This window comes from Oncorhynchus gorbuscha, linkage group LG12 (assembly GCF_021184085.1).
Source record: "Oncorhynchus gorbuscha isolate QuinsamMale2020 ecotype Even-year linkage group LG12, OgorEven_v1.0, whole genome shotgun sequence".
NCBI classification, from domain to species: domain Eukaryota; kingdom Metazoa; phylum Chordata; class Actinopteri; order Salmoniformes; family Salmonidae; genus Oncorhynchus; species Oncorhynchus gorbuscha.
This window is the reverse complement of record NC_060184.1, coordinates 64882865-64904454: the sequence shown is the minus strand read 5'-3', so window position 1 is coordinate 64904454 and position 21590 is coordinate 64882865. Positions and strand designations below refer to the sequence as shown.

Genomic DNA, 21590 nt, shown 5'->3' with positions numbered 1-21590 from the left:
TTCCCGCATGGGTGACGTCAATGGGCGTTCTACCTCACCGCCACGTAGTGCAGATTCCATTGTTTGATTGTTTATTTTTTTATTACTTGATCTTTTTTGTATGTTTTAGTATTTTCTCGTTAATACATGTGTTCTGTTTTGTATGATGTAACAATGTATAAAAAAATAAAATAAACGTAGTACAGATTCCAAGCGTTATGGGAAATGTTTTACCCATCCATCAGACATCGAATTCAGAGTAGTCTAAGTAGAGGATATTCTTGTTAGGCATTACTCCACCACCTATTACTATTTGCACATATTCTGTAATCGTTCCATCGTGACACATGTATGTATTTAAAACCCGTTCTCAAACTGACAAATAATTAAAGCTAATTTTTACTTCTTCAAAAACATGATAGCAATCGCTAGATGTCCCCATATGACCGTCCAATCTGCCAAGTCCTCCAGTATCCCAGCAGGCCACAATAACCGGAAAGTACATTGAGGGTAAAGCGCGGATTCGGAAAAAACAGTTTTGAGAAGGAAGCTAACATTTTAGTGCTGTTTAACTATATGCATAACGGATTAATTACCTTTCAGATCGCTGTAAATGTGTATACGTTACTAAGCGTGTGAGTTTAAATCGCCGAATAGTATGTTTTTATTTTCTTTCACGTTACCATGACTTCGTAGCCACAGTCACACTGGCCTGCACGCGGGCGTTCGTGCCTTTCAAAGCTAGCTAACAGCTAGCGAACAGTCAGTTAGATTACGTTTGACTAACTAGAAACTTGGTTGTTGCTTAAAAATGTCAGGCTTTAATTTCGGATCCGGGTCTATCGGTTCCACCAACGCTGGCGGAGGGTTTTCGTTTGGAGCCGCTGCCAGGTAAGAATTGTACGGATGACGTACGTTAGCTTTATCTCGCGGATATGTCGATACAGCGAGGGTTACCCAGGATGTATTGTAGCTAACTAAATATCGATGTAGAAGTAATCATGCAAACAGCGCTCTGATGTAAGTGTGTCAAACTGCTAATATATTATGTGTGTGTCAACTAGTTGTTTTATATATATAATAATGTGTGTGTGTGTTTATATGAGAGAGAAGTTTGTATTCAGTGTAGGGTTTAGACTTCGGCCTTTCATGTCATAGCTACGTACTGTTCGTATTCAGCAGATATACATTGTAATTGTGACAGCGGCATATTGCACGTCTGTAAATATGGTGAGGCATACTGCAAAGTCATGTAATGTTTTGTACTTATTCCCTCTATCTCCCCCACTTTTTTCTCACCCCTTTCTCTAGTACCCCAGCTGCAGCAGGTACAGGTGGGTTTACTCTGGGTGGAGCTCTGGGTGCTACAGCCCCAGCCTCCACCACCACCACCTCTTCTCTGGGCCTGGGCGGGTCACTATTCTCACAAAAACCTACTGGGGGGTTCTCCTTTAACACTCCTGCCTCAGGTAGGCACACACGTTTTCAACATGGCCTGTCGATCTCTTTCCCTCTGCAGACCTGCCTCATGCTTGATGTTTCCTACCACCAAGCACAAAGAAATACACAGACATACATTTAGGTGTAGGTGACTATTGTAGTAATGGAGTTATGGTGCTCCTGCACCCACCCACGGCCTTACATTAGGTGACCTTACTATCAACGTAGCTCCACATCAGTCAAGACCTCCACTGCTACCATTGGCTTATCCCAGTCTGTGCCTTCACATGGATGATACAATAGTCCCTGTCTTGGCATATTCATTTGTTAATGCCTGTGGGTGAGGATGTCGTATGGTTGAGTCTACCTTTAACCCTGCTCTACCTGCTTGAGTCTACCTTTAACCCTGCTCTACCTGCTTGAGTCTACCTTTAACCCTGCTCTACCTGCTTGAGTCTACCTTTAACCCTGCTCTACCTGCTGTCTCTCCCAGGTGCCCCAGCAGCCTCTACAGCCCCTACCACGGGCTTCAGTATGACCTTCAATAAACCCTCTGCCTCGGCCCAACCCTTCTCCCTCACTGCAGCCTCCTCAGCCCCCACAGGGGCAGGACTGACACTAGGCTCAGTCCTCACCTCCACTGCGCCACAGCAAGGAGCCACAGGATTCTCTCTCAACCTAGGGGGTGTGGCCGCAAGTACAGCCCCATCCACAGGTCTATCGCTGGGTTCCAGTATGTTCTCTAACATGGCTACTACTGGTTAGTTAACTAAATATCTCTGTCTCTCTCTGGTATCCAGCATGGATCCTACTGGTTAGTTAATTACACACATCTCTCTCTGGGTCTCATCTAGAGGTTGACCAATTTAATTAGGGCCGATTTTCAAGTTTTCATAACAGTGTATTTTTGGGCGCTGATTTAAAAAAAATATATATTTTTATATACCTTTATTTAACTAGGCAAGTACGTTAAAGAACACATTCTTATTTTCAATGACGACCTAGGAATGGTGGGTTAACTGCCTTGTTCAGGGGCAGAACGACAGATTTTCACCTTGTCAGCTCGGGGGATCCAATCTTGCAAGCTTATAGTTAACGAGTCCAACGCTATAACCACCTGCCTCTCGTTACACTCCACGAGGAGACTGCCTGTTACACTGCCTGTTAAGCCAAGGTAATTTGCTAGCTAGCATTAAACTTATCTTACAAGAAACAAGCAATCAATCATAATCACTAGTTATAACACGTGGTTGATGATATTACTAGTTTATCTAGCGTGTCCTGCGTTGCATATAATCAATGCAACGCTGGGGGATGATTTAACAAAAGCGCATTTGGGGAAAAAAAGCACAATCGTTGGACAACTGTACCTAACCATAAACACCAATGCCTTTCTTAAAAATCAGTACACAGTAGTATATAGTTTGAAACCTTCATATTTAGCTCAAATAAATCTAGGTTAGCATGTGAAATCGTGTCACTTCTCTTGCGCTCATTGCACGCAAAGTCAAGGTATATGCAACATAATTTTACATAATTATGACATAACATTGAAGGTTGTTCAATGTAACAAGAAAATTTAGACTTGGGGATGCCACCCGTTAGATAAAATACCGAACGGTTCCGTATTTCGCTGAAATAATAAACGTTTTGGTTTCGAAATGATAGTTTCCGGATTTGACCATATTAATGGCTTAAGGCTCGTATTTCTGTGTTTTATGTTATAATTAAGTCTATGATTTGATAGAGAAGTCTGAGCGATGGTAGGCAGCAGCAGGCTCGTAAGCATTCATTCAAACAGCTCTCTCGTGTGTTTTGCCAGCAGCTCTTCGCAAGCACTGCGCTGTTTATGACTTCAAGCCTATCAGCCTAATGGCTGGTGTAACCGATGTGAAATGGCTGGCTACGCGCTAATAGCGTTTCAAACGTCACTCGCTCTGAGACTTGGAGTAGTTATTCCCCTTGCTCTGCAAGGGCTGCGGCTTTTGTGGAGCGATGGGTAACGCTTCTTCGAGGGTGGCTGTTGTCGTTGTGTTCCTGGTTCGAGCCCAGTTAGGGGCGAGGAGAGGGACGGAAGCTGTACTGTTACACTGGCAATACTATATTTGCCTATAAGAACATCCAATAGTCAAAGGTATATGAAATACAAATGGTATAGAAATAGTCCTATAAATACTATATTAACTACAACCTAAAACCTCTTACCTTGGAATATTGAAGTCTCATGTTAAAAGGAACAAGGAACTCAAACGTTAGCTTTTTTTACATGGCACATATTGCACTTTTACTTCTCCAGACTTTGTTTTTGCATTATTTGAAGCAAATTGAACATGTTTCATTTATTTATTTGAGGCTAAATAGATTTTTATTAATGTATTATATTAAGTTAAAATAAGTGTTCATTCAGTATTGTTGTAATTGTCATTATTACAAATAAATAAAATCGGGGCGATTTTTTAAAAATCGGTATCGGCTTTTTTGGGTCCTCCAATAATCAGTATCGGCGTTGAAAAATCAGTATCGGTCGACTTCTAGTCTCATCACACCTATCTTTTTCCATTTCTGTCTCTTATCTCTGTCTTTTCACTACATTCTTAATTTGGAGGTAATGAATGATCTGTCTCGCGCGTGTGTGTGACTAACACCTTTTTGATTATGTGTTGATCTTAGGTCTGAGTCAGTCCACTCTTGGAGGACTGGGGTTTGCGTTAGGTTTGTATGGGTGTCAGACTAACATTTGCATGGTTGTGTTTGTGAGTGTCCGTGTGTTTATTTTGTTAATATTTTCAGGTTTGGGCCAGACCACTCTCGGATCAGGGGGGTTGACGTTAGGTTCCCTGGCCTCTACTTCCACGGCGGTGTCAGCGGCCCCCAGCCTTGGACTGGGAGGAGTTGACTTCAGCACCTCCTCAGAGAAGAAAAGCGACAAATCATCAGGGGCCAGCCCACAGTGAGTCCTACTGACTGACAGCTGTCTGGACCAATGAGTGTCCCAGTGTCATTTCTTGACCAATTGTTTATAATGGTCATCATAATAGGTAATATATCTGACTCTTGTCCTTGTTTATTTTTCTTTCCTCTCGCTCTCAGAGACAGTAAAGCTTTGAAAGATGAAAATTTGCCTCCAGTCATCTGTCAGGATGTAGACAACTTCCAGTACGTAAATCAGTACTTTTCTTCAACTACACCCCATGTTAGTGTGTGTGGCTCTAACAGTACTGTTTGCACATCGTTGGTCATGAAGATGCATTGTGTTGACTTGTGAGTTCTCCGTCCTGTAGGAAGTTTGTGAAGGAGCAGAAGCAGGTTCACGAAGAGATCAGCAGGATGTCATCTAAAGCCATGCTGAAGGTTCAGGACGACATCAAGAGTCTCAAACAGCTGCTGTCTGTCAGCGCTTCGGGACTACAGAGAAACGCCCTGGCTATAGACAAACTGAAGATGGAGACTGCGCAGGTACACACGCTGATGTCACATTGTCTTTTGAGGAATTAAGGCTCAAAATACACATGCCCTTACTGTTGCTGAACGTCATAGTCCCTCTCTCCTAACCCTCCTCGTCTAGGAGTTGAAGAATGCAGACATAGCTCTGCGGACTCAGAAGACTCCCCCTGGACTTCAGCACGACAACACAGCTCCCTATGAGTGAGTATTCCTATCACCATCATTGTTATATCCCCCTGAACTTACATGATCAAAAGTATGTGAACACCTGCTCGTCGACTATCTCGTTCCAAAATCATGGGCCTTAATATGGAGTTGGTCCCCCCCCTTTGCTGCTATAACAGCCTCCACTCTTCTGGGAAGGCTTTCTACTAAATGTTGGAACATTGCTGTGGGTCTTGCTTCCATTCAGACACAAGAGCATTAGTGAGGTCGGGTACTGTTGGGTGATTAGGCCTGGCTCGCAGTCAAAGCGCCAATTTATCCCAAAGGTGTTCGATGGGGTTGAGGTCAGGACTCGGTGTAGGCCAGTCAAGTTCTTCCACACCAATCTCGACAAACCATTTCTGTATGGACCTCGCTTTGTGCACAGGGACATTGTCATGTTGAAACAGAAAAGGGCCTTCCCCAAACTGTTGCCACAAAGTTGGAAGCACAGAATCGTCTAGAATGTCATTATATGCTGTAGTGTTAAGATTTCCCTTCAGTGGAACTAAGGGGCCTAGCCCGAACCATGGAAACAGCCCCAGACCATTTATTCCTCCTCCACCAAGCTTGACAGTTGGCACTATGCATTAGGGCAGGTTTCGTTCTCCTGGCTTCCGCCAAACCCAGATTTGTCCGTTGGACTGCCAGATGGTGAAGCATGATTCATCACTCCAAAGAACGCGTTTCCTCTGCAGCCGATGCTTGGCATTGCGCATGGTGATCTTCATGAAGCTCCCGACAAACAGTTATTGTGCTGAAGTTGCTTCCAGAGGCAGTTTGGAACTCGGTAGGGAGTGTTACAACCGAGGACAAGTTTTTACACGCTTCCGCATTTGGCTTTCCCGTTCTGTGAGCTCGTGGCCTACCACTTCGCGGCTAAGCCGTTGCTGCTCCTAGGCGTTTCCACTTCACAATAACATAATTTGACCGAGGCAGCTCTAACAGGCCAGAAATTTGATGAACTGGCTTGTTGGAAAGGTGTCATCCTATGACGGTGCCATGTTGAAAGTCACAGAGCTCTTCAGTAAGGCCATTCTACTGCCAATGTTTGTCTATGGAGATGGCATGGCAGTGTGCTTGATGCACCTGTCAGCAAAGGGTGTGGCTGAAATGGCTGTATCCACTCATTTAAAGGAATGTCCACATACTTTTGTGTGTGTATATATAATGTACCATACCCCTTTTTGATTTTTAACCACAGATGAATGTACTGCATTTTAGCCATAATAAATTCAATCCTGTCTCATTCTTTCTCTCTGTCTGTAGTTATTTCCGGTGTTTAGTGGAACAGTTTGAGGTTCAGTTGCAGCAGTACAGACAGCAGATAGAGGAACTGGAGAATCACCTTACTACACAGGGCAGTGGATCACACATCACACCACAGGGTAACATGCATGCATACATCCATACATACATGCATGCATACATGCATGCATACATACATACATGCTTACATACACAGACTCTTGACTTTCTGCATAGTCTTTATGTGTGTGTTTCTGTGTCTCTTCACTGAATATTGCGTGTAGATCTGTCACTGGCCATGCAGAAGTTGTACCAGACGTTTGTGGCTCTGGCTGCTCAGCTCCAGTCAGTACACGAGAACGTCAAGGTAAGTCCTACAGACATCACTGTTGACTGTTCTATAAGAAATCACCTTGTTACAGAAATAAATATTGAGTATTTTGAATGAAGTGATTGAGGTTCTTCCTCTGGGGTATCTGCAGACCCTGAAGCAGCAGTACCTGGGATACCGCCGGGCCTTCCTGGAGGACTCCACGGACGTCTTCGAGTCCAAGCGGGTGGCCAGTAAGAAGTGGCAGAGTGCCCCACGCATCACCACTGGCCCCGCCCCCTTCAGCAGCATCCCCAATGCGGCGGCGGTCGCCATGGCAGCCACGCTGAGCCAGCAGCAGCAGCCCGGCCCAGGTCTGACCTCCGCCTTCAAGTTCTAGAACCCTGACCCCCTCACCTTTGACCTTTCACCTTACCACCCCTCAGTCTGACAGAGAGAGGGGGGAGGAGAGAGATGTAGGGGGAGAGAAGGAAAGTGGGACAGAATAAAAATGTAGCCAGTGCCCAACTTTTAGGTTAGTTTGTCTTTTCTTTCTCTGGAAAGAGGGAGAGAAATGGAGGGAAGGAGAGGAGAATGTAAAAGCAACATAGTAAGTTCCAAACCGTGTTCAGTTTGTCTTTCTCCAGTGGTTCTGCTCTGTGAGAAGACCTTTTCCTCACATGCATTAGACCCAAAGCAATCTTTCTGCGGTGGTGTTGGAACTGCCTGTTCATCAATGTAGCAGGGTCCATTTCTTGGCTCTCTGCTTTCCCTTCATCTCCCTGTCTCTCTGTCTCTCCCTCCATACGAGAAGCTCTTAACAGTTTCTCAGTGAATCTGTGGCTTTTTAAGATGATTGAAAAAGTGTAGAGTGCTCAGATTACTGGAGATGAGACTAAAAACAAGGAAGGCAGGACTCGTATCACTGGGTATTCATTCACAGCTCTCATCTGTCCCAGACACTCTAGACTATAATCTTTTGAATACTTGGAGGCTACATTCTCTTTGGGTTCAGTCGCTTAATTTATATTGAATGGGTTCTTGATTATCTGTATTTATTGAAGGTGCTTTTTTGTGAAGCTTAACTGCTTTGGTTTTATTGAATAAAATATCATAGGTAGTTACTATGGACTTAGTCTGGATGGTGTAACGTGGTGGTTCCAAGTGAGTGTGCTCTGTGTCTTCGATTAGGACGCAACTGTCCAAATCGGTTTAGTTCGGAAATGGGGTCTCAACCTTTTATAAATGATTATTAGGATTTTCCTGAACAAACTGGTTTAGATTAGGACACCGTTGTGTCTGTGTGTTTTCATAAAGCAGTAATGTAGCTTTCACTGTGTGGTAGCAGTCTTGATAAGCACTTAAATCACACACACTCATTCTCTCTCACACACAGACACCAGCCTTAGACCAGCAGATCTCCCTTCCCAACTAGCTTGTGTGTAATGATTTGTCTGTTTTCTCGGCATCTGTCATTTTGTCTTTGATTGACATGCTTCACCTATATTTCAGGATGACATTTTAAAAGTTCAAGACGATCTGACAGTGTATAGCTTAGTGTTTAAAGAAGATATTATCATTTACTGCACAGGTCTTGCATCAAAAGGGTGTTTTCATTTCAGTGAAAGATTTTAACTGTTGAACATATGCATTCCTTTTTGTAACAACGGCAGCATCTTTAGTTGTAATAGCAATAACAGCAGGCTCTGGTTGCTAGTGGCCAGGTGTGTGCTTGTCTGTGTGTGTGACTGTATCCGCATTGTAGACAGGACAATGACTGCCTCAGCCGGTAATAACCGTTGTACAGTCATTTTAACCACAGACAAGACACCCACTTCTACCTGACAGTCCATATCACTTTCAATTCATCACTATGCATTCTAAAATAACCTTTTGACTAAGATAATGATTGTGATTTATCAGTATTTCCTACACACACTACTTAACACTGGCAGGTGGTCTACCATGCAGGTCTACCTCACTCCAGGATATAGATGGCAGAGGGGCTGATGACGCACAGTCTATCTGTACAGATGGAACCTAGTTCTCTTTAGTTCCATAATCCATTCTATTTAATAGAAGGGCTACGGTGTTACGTCACTCACTAGTTTTACAGGGGAGAAACCGAGTGAACGTGCTGCTCGTATCGACTGCCTTGGGAAGGCCAGTTGGATCATTAGTGCCAAAAATCAGTATTTTTCTCTATTCAGAGTCGGCCATTTTGTGCTCCGAGATTAACCAACTGCTGCTCTGGACTGACCCGTCTGTCCTCCATTTCACGCTAGCATTCCAGAACCACTGAAACTTTGATTGTTCTAGAATGAGTAGCTAAATAGTTGTGAAACTGGAACACGTAAATTAGTTCTGGAACTCTGTGGTTGGTTTCTGTAACTCGTGGTCTGCTCTACATAGCAATCTCCTGTTAATGTGACAGGGCTGGCTAACAGGACTATGATGAATGTCTTGGGGCTTTTTGAAGGGGTTCAATGAGGTCAGAAGGTCTGATATTTGTTATCCCAGCCCCCGTCCCTGCAGGAGGCCTTTTGGTAGGCCGTCATTGTAAATAAGAATTTGTTCTTAACTGACTTGCCTACTTAAATAAATGACTACTAGTTGTGGTTGGACTTACTGGCTGAGAGACTGTCCATCCACTCAGACAGTGTTCAGACTCAGAGGAATAGCTAGTTGGAACCAGTGAAGTGCTGGGATGTTTGTAGAACACTGGTATTGGCTGGGGAAGGTGTATTTTCGGACAAAAACACAGATGCCAATTTTGTGGCCTGTTCAGGAGGGTGTGATGTTACAGAACGTTCAGATAGAAATGTGTTGTAGAATAGGGAGTCATATCAGCTCTATTCATTACATTTCTGTCTTCAACGTCCAGAACGTGTCGCATCACTGAACACACCCCTCATCTTCACTCTGGTTAAGAGTGCTTTTGTTTAGAATGGTGTGTTTAATCTAAATATAACCAATGCTTGTTGTTGACGATGATGCATATATATGATACTATATAATATTGTGTGCCTTTTTGAAACTAGACTTATATTAATAATAATTTTGCGATGCATTTTTCCTAGCACATGCTAGTTCCTTCACTCTTGGAATCTTGAATAGTTTTGGAAAACTTGTGAAATGCAATATAGCGGCTAGGAATTAACAATCGGTTGTGTCCTTTAACTGTGTCTGTTTATATGTAAGTGGTATTGCTTTAAATTGACAATAAATCAGTTTTAAAGGAGCGACTTTGTCTTTGTTTCTTTTTGACTGGTAAATTACTGATTTTTGAACACCCAATTGGATTTAAGAGAATTAATGAGTACACTTTTTGGATGATGCTAAAAACCAAGCTGAGTTTGCATCTCTAAAATCCAATTTGAGAAACGATACAGGTGCACGGAGGTTCAGAGTGAAGGAACTAGCAGACATGTTTCTACCACTGTCACATTTGTTTGACCATTTTATCTGTGAAAATCTATCCACAGTTGCTAATGTATTTGTATAAATGTGTAGGGATTGTCTCAAAGGGAACAACTTCGATGTGGCAGTAAGGTTAGTGTTGGGATGAGACAGGAGGTTGGGCTTAACAGTCTAGTGTCGTCTGGTGGAATGTGATACAGAACCACTGATCCACGGGGTCCTGACATGTTGCTCTGTTCACTCTCTTGTGGACACACACACACACACAGCCTACATCACTACTGAGCGTTGCAGAGGAGAGGGGGAACTTGACTTCAGTAACACACACACACACAAACGGACACTCCCTAGTCCAGAGGAGTAAGCTGTGTGCTCTCTCTGTCTCAGGGAGCCAGGTGTCCCTGGGGTCTGGCTTGGGAAACCCCTTTGCCTTGGGAGTGGGCTCTAGCTTGGGCACCTCAGGTCTCGGAGGTACTACCTCTCTTTTTACATCTAGTCTTTTTCTCTTCCTCATCCATCGCTACTATGTATCTTTCTCACTGTGTTGCTTTCTTTAGATCTCACTCGCAACCTCCATTTATCCCCCTCCTTGTGTGTGGAAGACTGTTGGCAGTGTTAGGAATGTATGTGGTGTGAGTTAAGCTCTTCACTATCTAGGGCTGAAACAGTTTGCCTGTAGCTGTGGTATGTAGTGGGTATCTATGCTTTACTCTCGTCATTGGAGACAGTTACTTCTACTATACCGTTTGTGAGAGCCATGACAGAGGCTTAGCTACTGTTCTTTCTCTCACTCTTGCAGTAGTTGTGTGTGTGTGTGTGTGTGTGTGTGTGGTGTATCCATGAAGCTAAGCTCTCTCCCTCATGTAGTAGCAGCATAGTGAGTGTGTGTGTCCCTAAAGCTTGGCTCCCTCAATCTCTCTCCCCTGCAGTGTTTGGTGGGGGTCCAGGTTTCGGGGGGGTAGCGACGGGGGGCTCCTCATTTGGTTTCTCCTCTGCCAGCAAGCCCTCGGGAGGGAGCCTGAGTGCAGGTACACACACACACCTTACCTCCTTGTGCAAGCTCTCTGGAGGGTGTTTTAGCAGACACACACACACTCCCTGTGAGCATACTCATTATTTGAATAACTCATGTCCTCTTCTGTTTCTCCTATCTCCTTCTCTCCAGGTTTTGGAAGCAACAGTAGTTCAGGGTTTAACTTCAGTAGCCCCGGCCTCAACGCGTCTGCAGGCCTGACGTTTGGCGTGTCCAACCCTCCCGCCGCGGGCTTCGGCACTGGAGGGCCACTGCTGCAGCTCAAGAAGCCCCCGGTGGGAAACAAGAGGGGCAAGAGATAGAGGGGCAATGGGAACGGTTAGGATTTGGGGAGGGTAAGCTGATGCTAGATCTGTGACTTCCAGAACTGTCCAAGGTTGTTTAATGGGTCACAGTCCATGTAGGTGGATTTGGGAGGGTACGTTTATTCTAGACCTGTGCCTAAGGGTGACTTCTAGAGCTGTCCAGGGGAGGTCGGGGTGTAACAGTCTGTCCCAGATCTTTATTTTTATACCTGAAGGGGAGCAGAGGGTTTGAGGGAGGGGGTTATGCAGGACCAGGGTGGAGGGAATGAGGAGAGGGAGTCCTCGAGCATAAAAAAAGATCAGCACATTTGGATAAGGTTCATAACCTGTGTTTTGTTCTTTTTAAATGTCCTCATTATTGTTTCATCATGATTGCTTAGTTTTTGTAGAGTTTTAATTTTATACTCTTTGTAAGTGTTTGTTGTGTGTGTAAGGATGCATGCAAGGGAGAGAACTGGCTGTGCTGAATGTCCCACACAGCCTCAAATTAGGGCACCAGAACACCCCAAACATGCAAACACATACGTACATTTCCTGTCAAGTGTGAATTTATGCAGTGTGTGTGTGTCAATAGACCGTGGTGTTGTTTTAGGGCTGGTGGATGATGAGGGTATTACGGTCTGTGCTTTTCCGTTGTCTATTCTGATTCTCTCTGTTACCAAATAGTGATGTCATCCTGTTCTATTCATTTGAGTTGATACGTGTAAACCTGTATTTTCAAACATCAGTTTAATAATAAAATTCCTGATGTTGATGATTTTCCTTTGTATGTTTTTGTTGAAATGTTTCTTTTATGAGCAGAGGACATGTATCAAGTGTTTGGAAAGATAATCTGCTGTTTGCCTGTTGACAATGCCACCTGGCGGTTGAACAAATATTTTGCGGCAATACATGTCACCTTTCTGGTCCAATCATCGTTACTGTTGCTATGTGACCTTGAGGGAAAACGTTTGGGGTTACTATGCAATGAAAATCGGGTTGTCCATCTCTAAACCAAATCAAATCAATTTATGTAATTTGGCTATTTTTCTATTGTTTTTTTGCCACCAAGAGATTTGATTCCATTTTTATAGTAACTAAACTGATTACATGACTTGGTTAGCCGTGTTGTATGTCTGCTAAACGTGACTAGCTAAGACCGTGCACTAGTTAGTACTATTTATACTAGCTTATATTTTGTAATGACCTGACTAGATCATAAAGCAACAATTGTCCAGACTGAGGCTTGAGTTTATGAATTGAGGGTTTATTAACCCCAATTTACACAGGCTACTGTTTGGCTGTAGCCCACGCCAAATAAAAGAAAGATAACCAACTGACCTTCTCTTGTGAAGGCCAGACGTAAGAGAGAACAATGGCTAAACCTGGTCTTAACTTCCAATGCTCCATCCCCCTGCCCAGCCCCCTTCGACACGCCACTCCGCCAACTGCCAGGATGCCCGGCATCAGAACATTCCAGGCATTCCCGTGATTGGCAGATAGCAGGTTGATTGGCATGTCGGACCCCGCGAACACTGGTATAACACAACCCACTAATTAGCCTAACACATAACACACAGCTGTCTGTGCGGGTCACTACCCCCCACCACAAAATCCCTCGTCCCGAGGGAACAAATAAAGTCTCTGAAGCGACCCGGAGGTCTCCATTGCCTGCGTGGCCGTGATGGTCGCAGTGTCCAGATGTGAAACGGGGCTCCATCCGTCGCAGGGGGCTGCCCCTCTGGGACCCAGGGGATGAAGGCATGGATATGGGGGACAATGAAGAAGAAATGGGGAATACAGTCCATGGCTCCGGGGAACCACGCGGTGACACGGAGGGAGACCGGGGGGAGTGGGTTGTCTGGAGCCTTGTCTGGAGCACCTGGGGGTGGATTCCTGGAGAATGTCATTTTCCAGAGAGGGGAATTGTGGGGTCCCTGGGGTTTGGGGAGAAGAGGCCCCTCTGTATGGGGCTAACCTGTCCCAGTGCAGTGCCACCTTTCTCCCCCTGGGAGGGAGCTGCACCCGGTAAACAACCTCCCCTCTCCAGGACGCTGCAGGGTCCCACCCAGTGACTGTCCAACTTGGGGCATCTGCCTTTTTTTCTTAGGGGGCTGTAGACCCAGACCAGCTCCCCAGCCACAAAGTGCCTTCCCCGGGTGTGCACGTCGTAGTTCCTTTTCTGCCTCACACCTGCATTCACCAGCTGCTCTCTGGCGAAGGTGTGGGCTGTCTCCAGGCAGTCCTGGAGTCTCCGGTGCACACTCCGGCCCCGGGGGAACATGAGGGCTATCCAGTGGTCAACCAAACGCCATCTCCATAGGGGAGCGGATCTCTCTCTCCCCAGCATGAGGAGGACAGGCGTGCAGGAGGTGGAGTCTTGGACAGCGGAGCGGCATGCCATGAGGACCATAGGCAGGTGCTTGTTCCAGTCACGCTGGTGTTTGGACGAGACGACGGCCAGCTGCTGTCCAAGAGTTTTGTTGAAGCGCTCCACAAGGCCATCACTTTGAGGATGGAGATGGGTAGTGCAGATCTTGTGCATAACCAGCCTCTCACACATGGTGGCGAACACACGGGACTCAAAGTTTCTGCCTTGGTCGCTGTGGATGGACTCTGCAGCTCCAAACCTGCTGAACATCCCCGCTGTCAGGGCGTCGACAATGGTCTCTGCCTCCTGGTCAAGCAGAGCATAGGCCTCGGGCCATTTTGTGAAATAGTCCATGACCATGAGCACCCAGTGGTTTCCACTGTCTGTGGTGGGGAACGGCCCAACTACATCCACTCCCACCCTCTCCATGGGAGCCCCCACTGGGAACCGTTGGAGCTGAGCATGAGAGCGGCCTGGGGGGCCATTTCTCGCTGTGCAGTGTTCACAGCGGCGGCAAAAGTCCTCCACATCCATCTTGTGCTGCCCCCAGTGAAAGCCCTGATGGAGGCGGTGGAGTGTCCCAAAGTGTCCAGTCCCCACCCCCCCATGAGTACTCTGGAGCACAGCCTCCCGGAGTGCTTTTGGGAGCACCACCTGCCATCTCTCCTCTCCCGTAGCTGACTCCTTCCATGCCCGCTGTAGCACAACATCAGCCAGCCGCAGTCTCTCAAACTTTGACCACAACCCTTTGGTCGCGAGTGAGAGCGCTGTCACCTCTTCCCATGGTGGCCTCACCTGCGCCTCTACCCACTGTAGCACTGGCTGTAGGTCTGTGTCCCGTCCCTGCTGCTGCCCCCATTCAGCCACGTCGACAGTCTGCAGCTCACAGCAGACAGGCCCCCTCCTCTGCACACAGCTCTCTCCCGTCCCTCTCTCCGCTCACAGTGGCGGCAGCTGTCTGCAGTACAGGGCCGATGGGATATGTCGTCGGAGTGGCGTGCCCTGTGCACCACTGTGAAGTCATACGGCTGAAGCTCCTCCAACCAGCGAGCCACCTGCCCCTCTGGCTCTCTGAAAGACATGAGCCACTGGAGAGCAGAGTGGTCAGTCCTTACAGTAAAGGGCAGGCCACCCAGGTAGTACTTGAAGTGTTTGACGGAAGCCACAACAGCCAAGAGCTCCCGCCGGGTGACACAGTAGCGGCGCTCATGTTTGTCAAATGTTTTGCTGAAGTACGTCACCACTCTCTCCCCCTCTGGCCCCACCTGGGCCAGCACCCCACCCATGCCCACATTGCTCGCGTCTGTGTCCAGGATAAAGGGCAAGGTGAGGTCAAGGGGGCCTCGATCAGTGCACGTTTGAGGGTGTTGAAGGCCTCCTCACACTCCACTGTCCAAGTGAAAACCTTGTCCTTCGGCAGCAGGCGGTTCAGGGGAGCAGCGACGCTTGAGAAGCCCTGTACAAACCTCCTGTAGTACGAGGCCAGGTCCAGGAAGCTCTTCAGCTGACGCTGGTTGGTGGGGGTGGGGCAAGTCTCGGACAGCCCCCACCTTGTCCTCCATGGTGCTGATCCCCTCCTTCCCCACTCTCTGGCCCAAGAAGGACACCTCTCTCCTCATGAAGTGACACTTCTCGGGGTGGAGCTTCAGACCTGCGGCAGCCACCCGCTCAAGCACACGCCGAAGCGCCACCAGGGCTGACTGGAAGGTGCTGCCATGGGCCAGGATGTCATCGAGATATACCAGACACCGCTGTCGGGGGATGCCATCCAGCACCCTGTCCATCAAACGCTCAAAAGTAGCTGGAGCGTTACACAGGCCGAAGCACAGGACCTTGAACTGCCAGTGTCCTCTGTTAGTGGAGAACGCAGTTTTGGCTCCGGTCTCTGAGGAGAGGGGCACCTGCCAGTAGCCACTGCGGAGGTCTAGTGAGGAGAACCAGGCGGACCCCCTAACCAGGTCCAGTGACTCATCGATATTCCTGGTTACCTCATTCAGCTGCCTGTAGTCCGCACAGAACCTCAGCTCTCCCCCTTCTTAGGAACCATGGCGACTGGCACCACCCAGGGGCTGTCTGAGAGCTCGATGAAGTCTTCCCGCTGCATCTTCAACACAGCCTTGTCTGCCGCCTCCTGGCGTGCCAGCGGGATACGGCGGGGACACATCTTGATGGGTCGAGCATCACCTGTGTCGATCTCATGCTGCACCAGATGAGACTGACCCACCTCTTCCTCACTCAGCGCAAAGCTGTCTCTGAATTCAAACAGCAACTGCCACAACCATTCCTGCTGCCCGGGGTCAAGACCAACACTGTTCCTCCCCCATATCTCCCTCACTGCAGACAATGTTCTCTCCTCTTCCATCTGGTGTAGCTGGGTTGGGGAGGCGCGGCCCGGACTAACGGAGAGATGTGTCGTGGAGGTAGCTGGGGGAATGTAACACACAGCCGTAGGTGACAGGGGGGCTGTGTAGGTCTAACTGGCAGCCGCCACCCACACAGGATGACACACAGACCTGCCCCTTACTGTCAGAGTCATTAGTCCCTTCCCTTTCATGGGTGCCAGCTCACCTGTGACTGTGCGGAGCTGCACAGTTGTGGGCTCACACTGAGTCCAACCTGGCACAATGTCCGGCCTGACCAGAGTTACTGTGGACCCAGTGTCCACCAAGGCAGAGCAGGGCACCCCCTCCACAGTGACAGGGACATGACAAAAGTTCCCAACACAGTTCCGGCCCAACACAACAACAGGCTTCAGCCGATTGCCCTCGTCTGCTTCCGGGGGAAGTGGAGCCTTGCTTCGCCGTCTGTGCCGGTGGGCTCCTCCTGAAGATGGTGGTTGGGATAGAAAGCAAGGGGTCCGCACTGCCTGGTCTATGCGGACCGCGAGCCGTTTCCCTGAGCTCTGGGGAACATGGGGCAATCCCGATGTTAGGTAGGCAGCTACAGAAGCTGAATGATGTTAACATTTTCAGATTTTGTTTCATTAAATGTATTTTATTTCATCTGGGTGCTTGCATCACCTACTAACACCCTGGTACTACCCGTAGCTCCCGTTCTCCTCAGTCCGAGAAAACACTGAGAGAAAGGTTGCAGATTACTCCTTTGTAGAAGTCCATAACGTCAAATAAATAAAACATCCCAAGGTTAATGCTGAAGATAATGTTAATATGGAGTGTGAGACTATTGAAACGTGTAACTTAAGAGTTGTATTGTTATTAATATACACTGCTAAAAAAAATAAAGGGAACACTTAAACAACACAATGTAACTCCAAGTTAATCACACTTCTGTGAAATCAAACTGTCCACTTAGGAAGCAACACTGATTGACAATAAATTTCACATGCTGTTGTGCAAATGGAATAGACAACAGGTGGAAATTATAGGCAATTAGCAAGACACCCCCAATAAAGGAGTGGTTCTGCAGGTGGTGACCACAGACCACTTCTCAGTTCCTATGCTTCCTGGCTGATGTTTTGGTCACTTTTGAATGCTGGTGGTGCTTTCACTCTAGTGGTAGCATGAGACGGAGTCCACAACCCACACAAGTGGCTCAGGTAGTGCAGCTCATCCAGGATGGAACATCAATGCCAGCTGTGGCAAGAAGGTTTGCTGTGTCTGTCAGCGTAGTGTCCAGAGCATGGAGGCGCTACCAGGAGACAGGCCAGTACATCAGGAGACATGGAAGAGGCCGTAGGAGGGCAACAACCCAGCAGCAGGACCGCTACCTCTGCCTTTGTGCAAGGAGGAGCAGGAGGAGCACTGCCAGAGCCCTGCAAAATGACCTCCAGCAGGCCACAAATGTGCATGTGTCTCAGACTCCATGAGGGTGGTATGAGGGCGGGACGTCTACAGGTGGGGGTTGTGCTTACAGCCCAACACCGTGCAGGACGTTTGGCTTTTGCCAGAGAACAGCATGATTGGCAAATTCGCCACTGGCGCCCTGTGCTCTTCACAGATGAAAGCAGGTTCACACTGAGCACATGTGACAGACGTGATAGTCTGGAGACGCCGTGGAGAACGTTCTGCTGCCTGCAACATCCTCCAGCATGACCGGTTTGGCGGTGTGTCAGTCATGGTGTGGGGTGGCATTTCTTTGGGGGGCCGCACAGCCCTCCATGTGCTCGCCAGAGGTAGCCTGACTTCCATTAGGTACCGAGATGAGATCCTCAGACCCCTTGTGAGACCATATGCTGGTGCGGTTGGCCCTGGGTTCCTCCTCATGCAAGACAATGCTAGACCTCATGTGGCTGGAGTGTGTCAGCAGTTCCTGCAAGAGAAAGGCATTGATGCTATGGTCTGGCCCGCCCGTTCCCCAGACCTGAATCCAATTGAGCACATCTGGGACATCATGTCTCGCTCCATCCACCAACAGACTGTCCAGGAGTTGGCGGATGCTTTAGTCCAGGTCTGGGAGGAGATCCCTCAGGAGACCATCCGCCACCTCATCAGGAGCATGCCCAGGCATTGTAGGGAGGTCATACAGGCACGTGGAGGCCACACACACTACTGAGCCTCATTTTGACTTGTTTTACATCAAAGTTGGATCAGCCTGTAGTGTGGTTTTCCACTTTAATGTTGAGTGTGACTCCAAATCCAGACCTCCATGGGTTGATAAATTTGATTTCCATTGATAATTTTTGTGTGATTTTGTTGTCAGCACATTCAACTATGTAAAAAAAAGTATTTAATAATAATATTTCATTCATTCAGATCTAGGATGTGTTATTTTAGTGTTCCCTTTATTTTTTTGAGCAGTGTAGTTTACCGAGTGCTAAAAGTGCTGCTGTTGCTAGCTAGCATGCCTTTCTGTGATGCAGACGATTAGCTGGGCCGCCGACTGGTGCTGGCGTTGTATTATGGGAGATGTAGTTTTGGCTCTCTAAGGTCTAAATGGGATAGAGGCGATTTCACGTTGTAACTTGTTTGTGTTAAAGGGTTTTTGTACATGAGTTGTATTTTGGTACTGTCAACACTGAAAGCACCTAGCAATGTATTGGGGATGTGAGACAGGATATGTGTTTTACCTTTCTTCATGCTCCTGTGTAGAACAGCTTGTCAGATGGTGCATTGGAGACTGATGTGTTCCTGTCCTGTATTTTCACAACACTATTGCAGGTATGGTTCTATTGTCTAAGAATTAAGAGGATACATTTGTTGTATTAAGGACTGGTTATTATTTTATACAATACATTATGGCTTTATGTATGAATGTGATTTGAGTCTGAGAAAACACAGAGAGAGAAAGAACAGCTTGTCAGATGGTGCATTGGAGACGGATGTGTTCCTGTCTTGTCTTTTCACAATACTATTGCAGATCAACATAAAAGCCAAAAAGACAACCGTGGTGTCGCTCTTCATTTCTGGGTTCTCCTGTGGTACATATAAAACCCGCTACAGGACCACCAAGAGAACGGGGCTTTTATGGTACAGGTGGTCGTACATTGGCTGTGTAACTACCCAGTATCTGAGCAGGGATAATGGGCAGGGTAAGGTGAAATGGTTTCGTCAAAGTGTATCTGTTGTTGTTATATCAGGTACTTTTCTGCCCTGTCCAAAGGAGACATTCTACCAACCAAGGAGAGGCTGGAGAGGCCTGTCGACACACAGAAGACAGATACCGGACTAACTCCAGGCCTGCTCAAGGTCCTAAACAAACAGATAGTCAGTAACCCACAGAATGACACCAGGCCTCCTCACTCATATTTGGTACTCTAGCTTGCCCCTATTAAAACTGTCCATGGTAGTTGAAAAATTGAGAGGAACCAAGCTCATTGAACCCCTTTTCTCCCTCCTCTCTCCATGTATGTTTCTAGCCTATTCCCACGGAGACAATCAGTATGGAGGAGCTGCAGCAGAAGTGGAAGGGTCTGTGTCAGCCCTCAGAGCAGCTGGACACTGCGGCCCTGGGGAACTTCTTTGCCAACATCCACTGGATGCAGTTATTCGCTCTGTAAGGGGTGATTGACTGGCTCCCATATGTCAGTCAGTCTCCAGAGAGAAACTGTGGTGTAGTTCGTATAAGTACCACATGGAGGCAGTATTTCACTGTCTTGATGACCTGGGGTTTACTGACTTTTCTGTGTGTGTTCAGATCATCAATGCCCTGAGGTATGCGTGTGAAATCCTGACAGAGTATGAGGGGGGTGGAGCGGCGACGATGCCCTTTGATCTGTTCTCAGGGCTGTACACCCTACCTGGCCCACCTGGGCGGAGAGATCCCCAGGACCAGATAGACAGCTTCCTAAGCAGTCTGCAGAAGCCTGTCTGAGTACACTACCCTACACATACTTTCTCTATCACTCTGTAGCTGTCTGTCTGTCTCTCTCTCTCACTATCCATCCCCCTCTGTCTCTGCCTCTCTCATACTATCTATCCTGTTGTTCATTAGCCGTACAGGCCTAGTACAGTAATCTCATTGTTTTATAGTGCGAGAACATACCTGTAGTATTCACAGCACACCTGTACTGTGGATGGTACATTACATTACTACCCTCTAAAATATCCTAACCCTAATTCTATTGGCTATCATTGTGTAAGATCTGATTACGTTATCTAACACTGCCTAAGACGATTGGGAATATACCCTCAACATGAGATGGTAGAGATACTATAGTTCTAATCATAGATTTTATAGTAAGCAGCATGAAATGGTTCTAAAACAAGGCATTCATGTTTACACCACCAAACAGATAGACATGATTCAGCGGTAAAAATTGAGAGAATAGGAGAGGGAGAGAGACGATAGGGAAGAGTAGAGGGAGAGAGACGATAGGAAGAGGAGAGGGAGAGAGACGATAGGGAAGAGGAGAGGGAGAGAGACGATAGGGAAGAGGAGAGGGAGAGAGACGATAGGGAAGAGGAGAAGGAGAGAGACGATAGGGAAGAGGAGAAGGAGAGAGACGATAGGGAAGAGGAGAGGGAGAGAGACGATAGGGAAGAGGAGAGGGAGAGAGACGATAGGGAAGAGGAGAGGGAGAGAGACGATAGGGAAGAGGAGAGGAGAGAGACGATAGGGAAGAGGAGAGGAGAGAGACGATAGGGAAGAGGGAGAGGAGAGACGATAGGGAAGATAGGGAAGAGGAGAGGAGGGAGAGACGATAGGGAAGAGGAGAGGGAGAGAGACGATAGGGAAGAGGAGAAGGGAGAGAGACGATAGGGAAGAGGAGAGGGAGAGAGACGATAGGGAAGAGGAGAGGGAGAGAGACGATAGGGAAGAGGAGAGGGAGAGAGACGATAGGGAAGAGGAGAGGGAGAGAGACGATAGGGAAGAGGAGAGGGAGAGAGACGATAGGGAAGAGGAGAGGGAGAGAGACGATAGGGAAGAGGAGAGGGAGAGAGACGATAGGGAAGAGGAGAGGGAGAGAGACGATAGGGAAGAGGAGAAGGAGAGAGACGATAGGGAAGAGGAGAGGGAGAGAGACGATAGGGAAGAGGAGAGGGAGAGAGACGATAGGGAAGAGGAGAGGGAGAGAGACGATAGGGAAGAGGAGAAGGAGAGAGACGATAGGGAAGAGGAGAGGGAGAGAGACGATAGGGAAGAGGAGAGGGAGAGAGACGATAGGGAAGAGGAGAGGGAGAGAGACGATAGGGAAGAGGAGAGAGGAGAGAGACGATAGGGAAGAGGAGAGGAGAGAGACGATAGGGAAGAGGAGAGGGAGAGAGACGATAGGGAAGAGGAGAGGAGAGAGACGATAGGGAAGAGGAGAAGGAGAGAGACGATAGGGAAGAGGAGAAGGAGAGAGACGATAGGGAAGAGGAGAGGAGAGAGACGATAGGGAAGAGGAGAAGGAGAGAGACGATAGGGAAGAGGAAGGAGAGAGACGATAGGGAAGAGGAGAGGGAGAGAGACGATAGG

At 47.5% G+C, this 21590-nt stretch overlaps 2 protein-coding genes across 9 annotated transcripts; both read left to right on the top strand.

The window, feature by feature from the left end:
- Nucleotides 1–277: 277 nt before the first annotated feature.
- LOC123991242 (nucleoporin p58/p45-like) lies at nt 278–12152 on the top strand. Of its 8 annotated transcripts, XM_046292632.1 has the most exons (14): nt 289–870; nt 1291–1448; nt 1913–2179; nt 4090–4131; nt 4210–4369; nt 4510–4575; nt 4701–4875; nt 4985–5064; nt 6337–6455; nt 6600–6682; nt 6798–6999; nt 10433–10516; nt 10975–11073; nt 11211–12152. In XM_046292632.1, the coding sequence occupies exons 1-14, from the start codon at nt 791–793 to the stop codon at nt 11378–11380; spliced, it is 1785 nt and encodes a 594-aa protein (XP_046148588.1). In that variant the 5' UTR covers nt 289–790; the 3' UTR covers nt 11381–12152. The 8 variants fall into 8 exon arrangements, with proteins under 8 accessions (XP_046148592.1, XP_046148587.1, XP_046148590.1 ...); XM_046292636.1 differs by having other exon boundaries at nt 278–870; nt 1291–1313; nt 4090–4369; XM_046292631.1 differs by having other exon boundaries at nt 285–870; nt 4090–4369.
- A 4285-nt stretch (nt 12153–16437) lies between these two features.
- On the top strand, nt 16438–20003 carry ropn1l (rhophilin associated tail protein 1-like). The gene is made up of 6 exons (XM_046290957.1): nt 16438–16545; nt 19050–19159; nt 19270–19396; nt 19549–19685; nt 19734–19746; nt 19827–20003. Exons 1-6 carry the CDS (start codon nt 16438–16440, stop codon nt 20001–20003), a joined length of 672 nt encoding a protein of 223 aa, XP_046146913.1.
- The last annotated feature ends 1587 nt before the right edge of the window (nt 20004–21590 follow it).

Bases quoted from the DNA above. Each gene is read 5' to 3' on its own strand.
- LOC123991242 (XM_046292631.1), top strand. From the start codon at position 791: ATGTCAGGCTTTAATTTCGGATCCGGGTCTATCGGTTCCACCAACGCT. The intron at 4,876-4,984 runs GTACACACGCTG...CTCCTCGTCTAG, and splicing joins TGAAGATGGAGACTGCGCAG to GAGTTGAAGAATGCAGACAT. The intron at 10,517-10,974 runs GTACTACCTCTC...TCTCCCCTGCAG, and splicing joins GGGCACCTCAGGTCTCGGAG to TGTTTGGTGGGGGTCCAGGT.
- ropn1l (XM_046290957.1), top strand. From the start codon at position 16,438: ATGACAAAAGTTCCCAACACAGTTCCGGCCCAACACAACAACAGGCTT. The intron at 16,546-19,049 runs GTGGGCTCCTCC...ATACTATTGCAG, and splicing joins TTGCTTCGCCGTCTGTGCCG to ATCAACATAAAAGCCAAAAA. The intron at 19,397-19,548 runs GTCAGTAACCCA...GTATGTTTCTAG, and splicing joins AGGTCCTAAACAAACAGATA to CCTATTCCCACGGAGACAAT.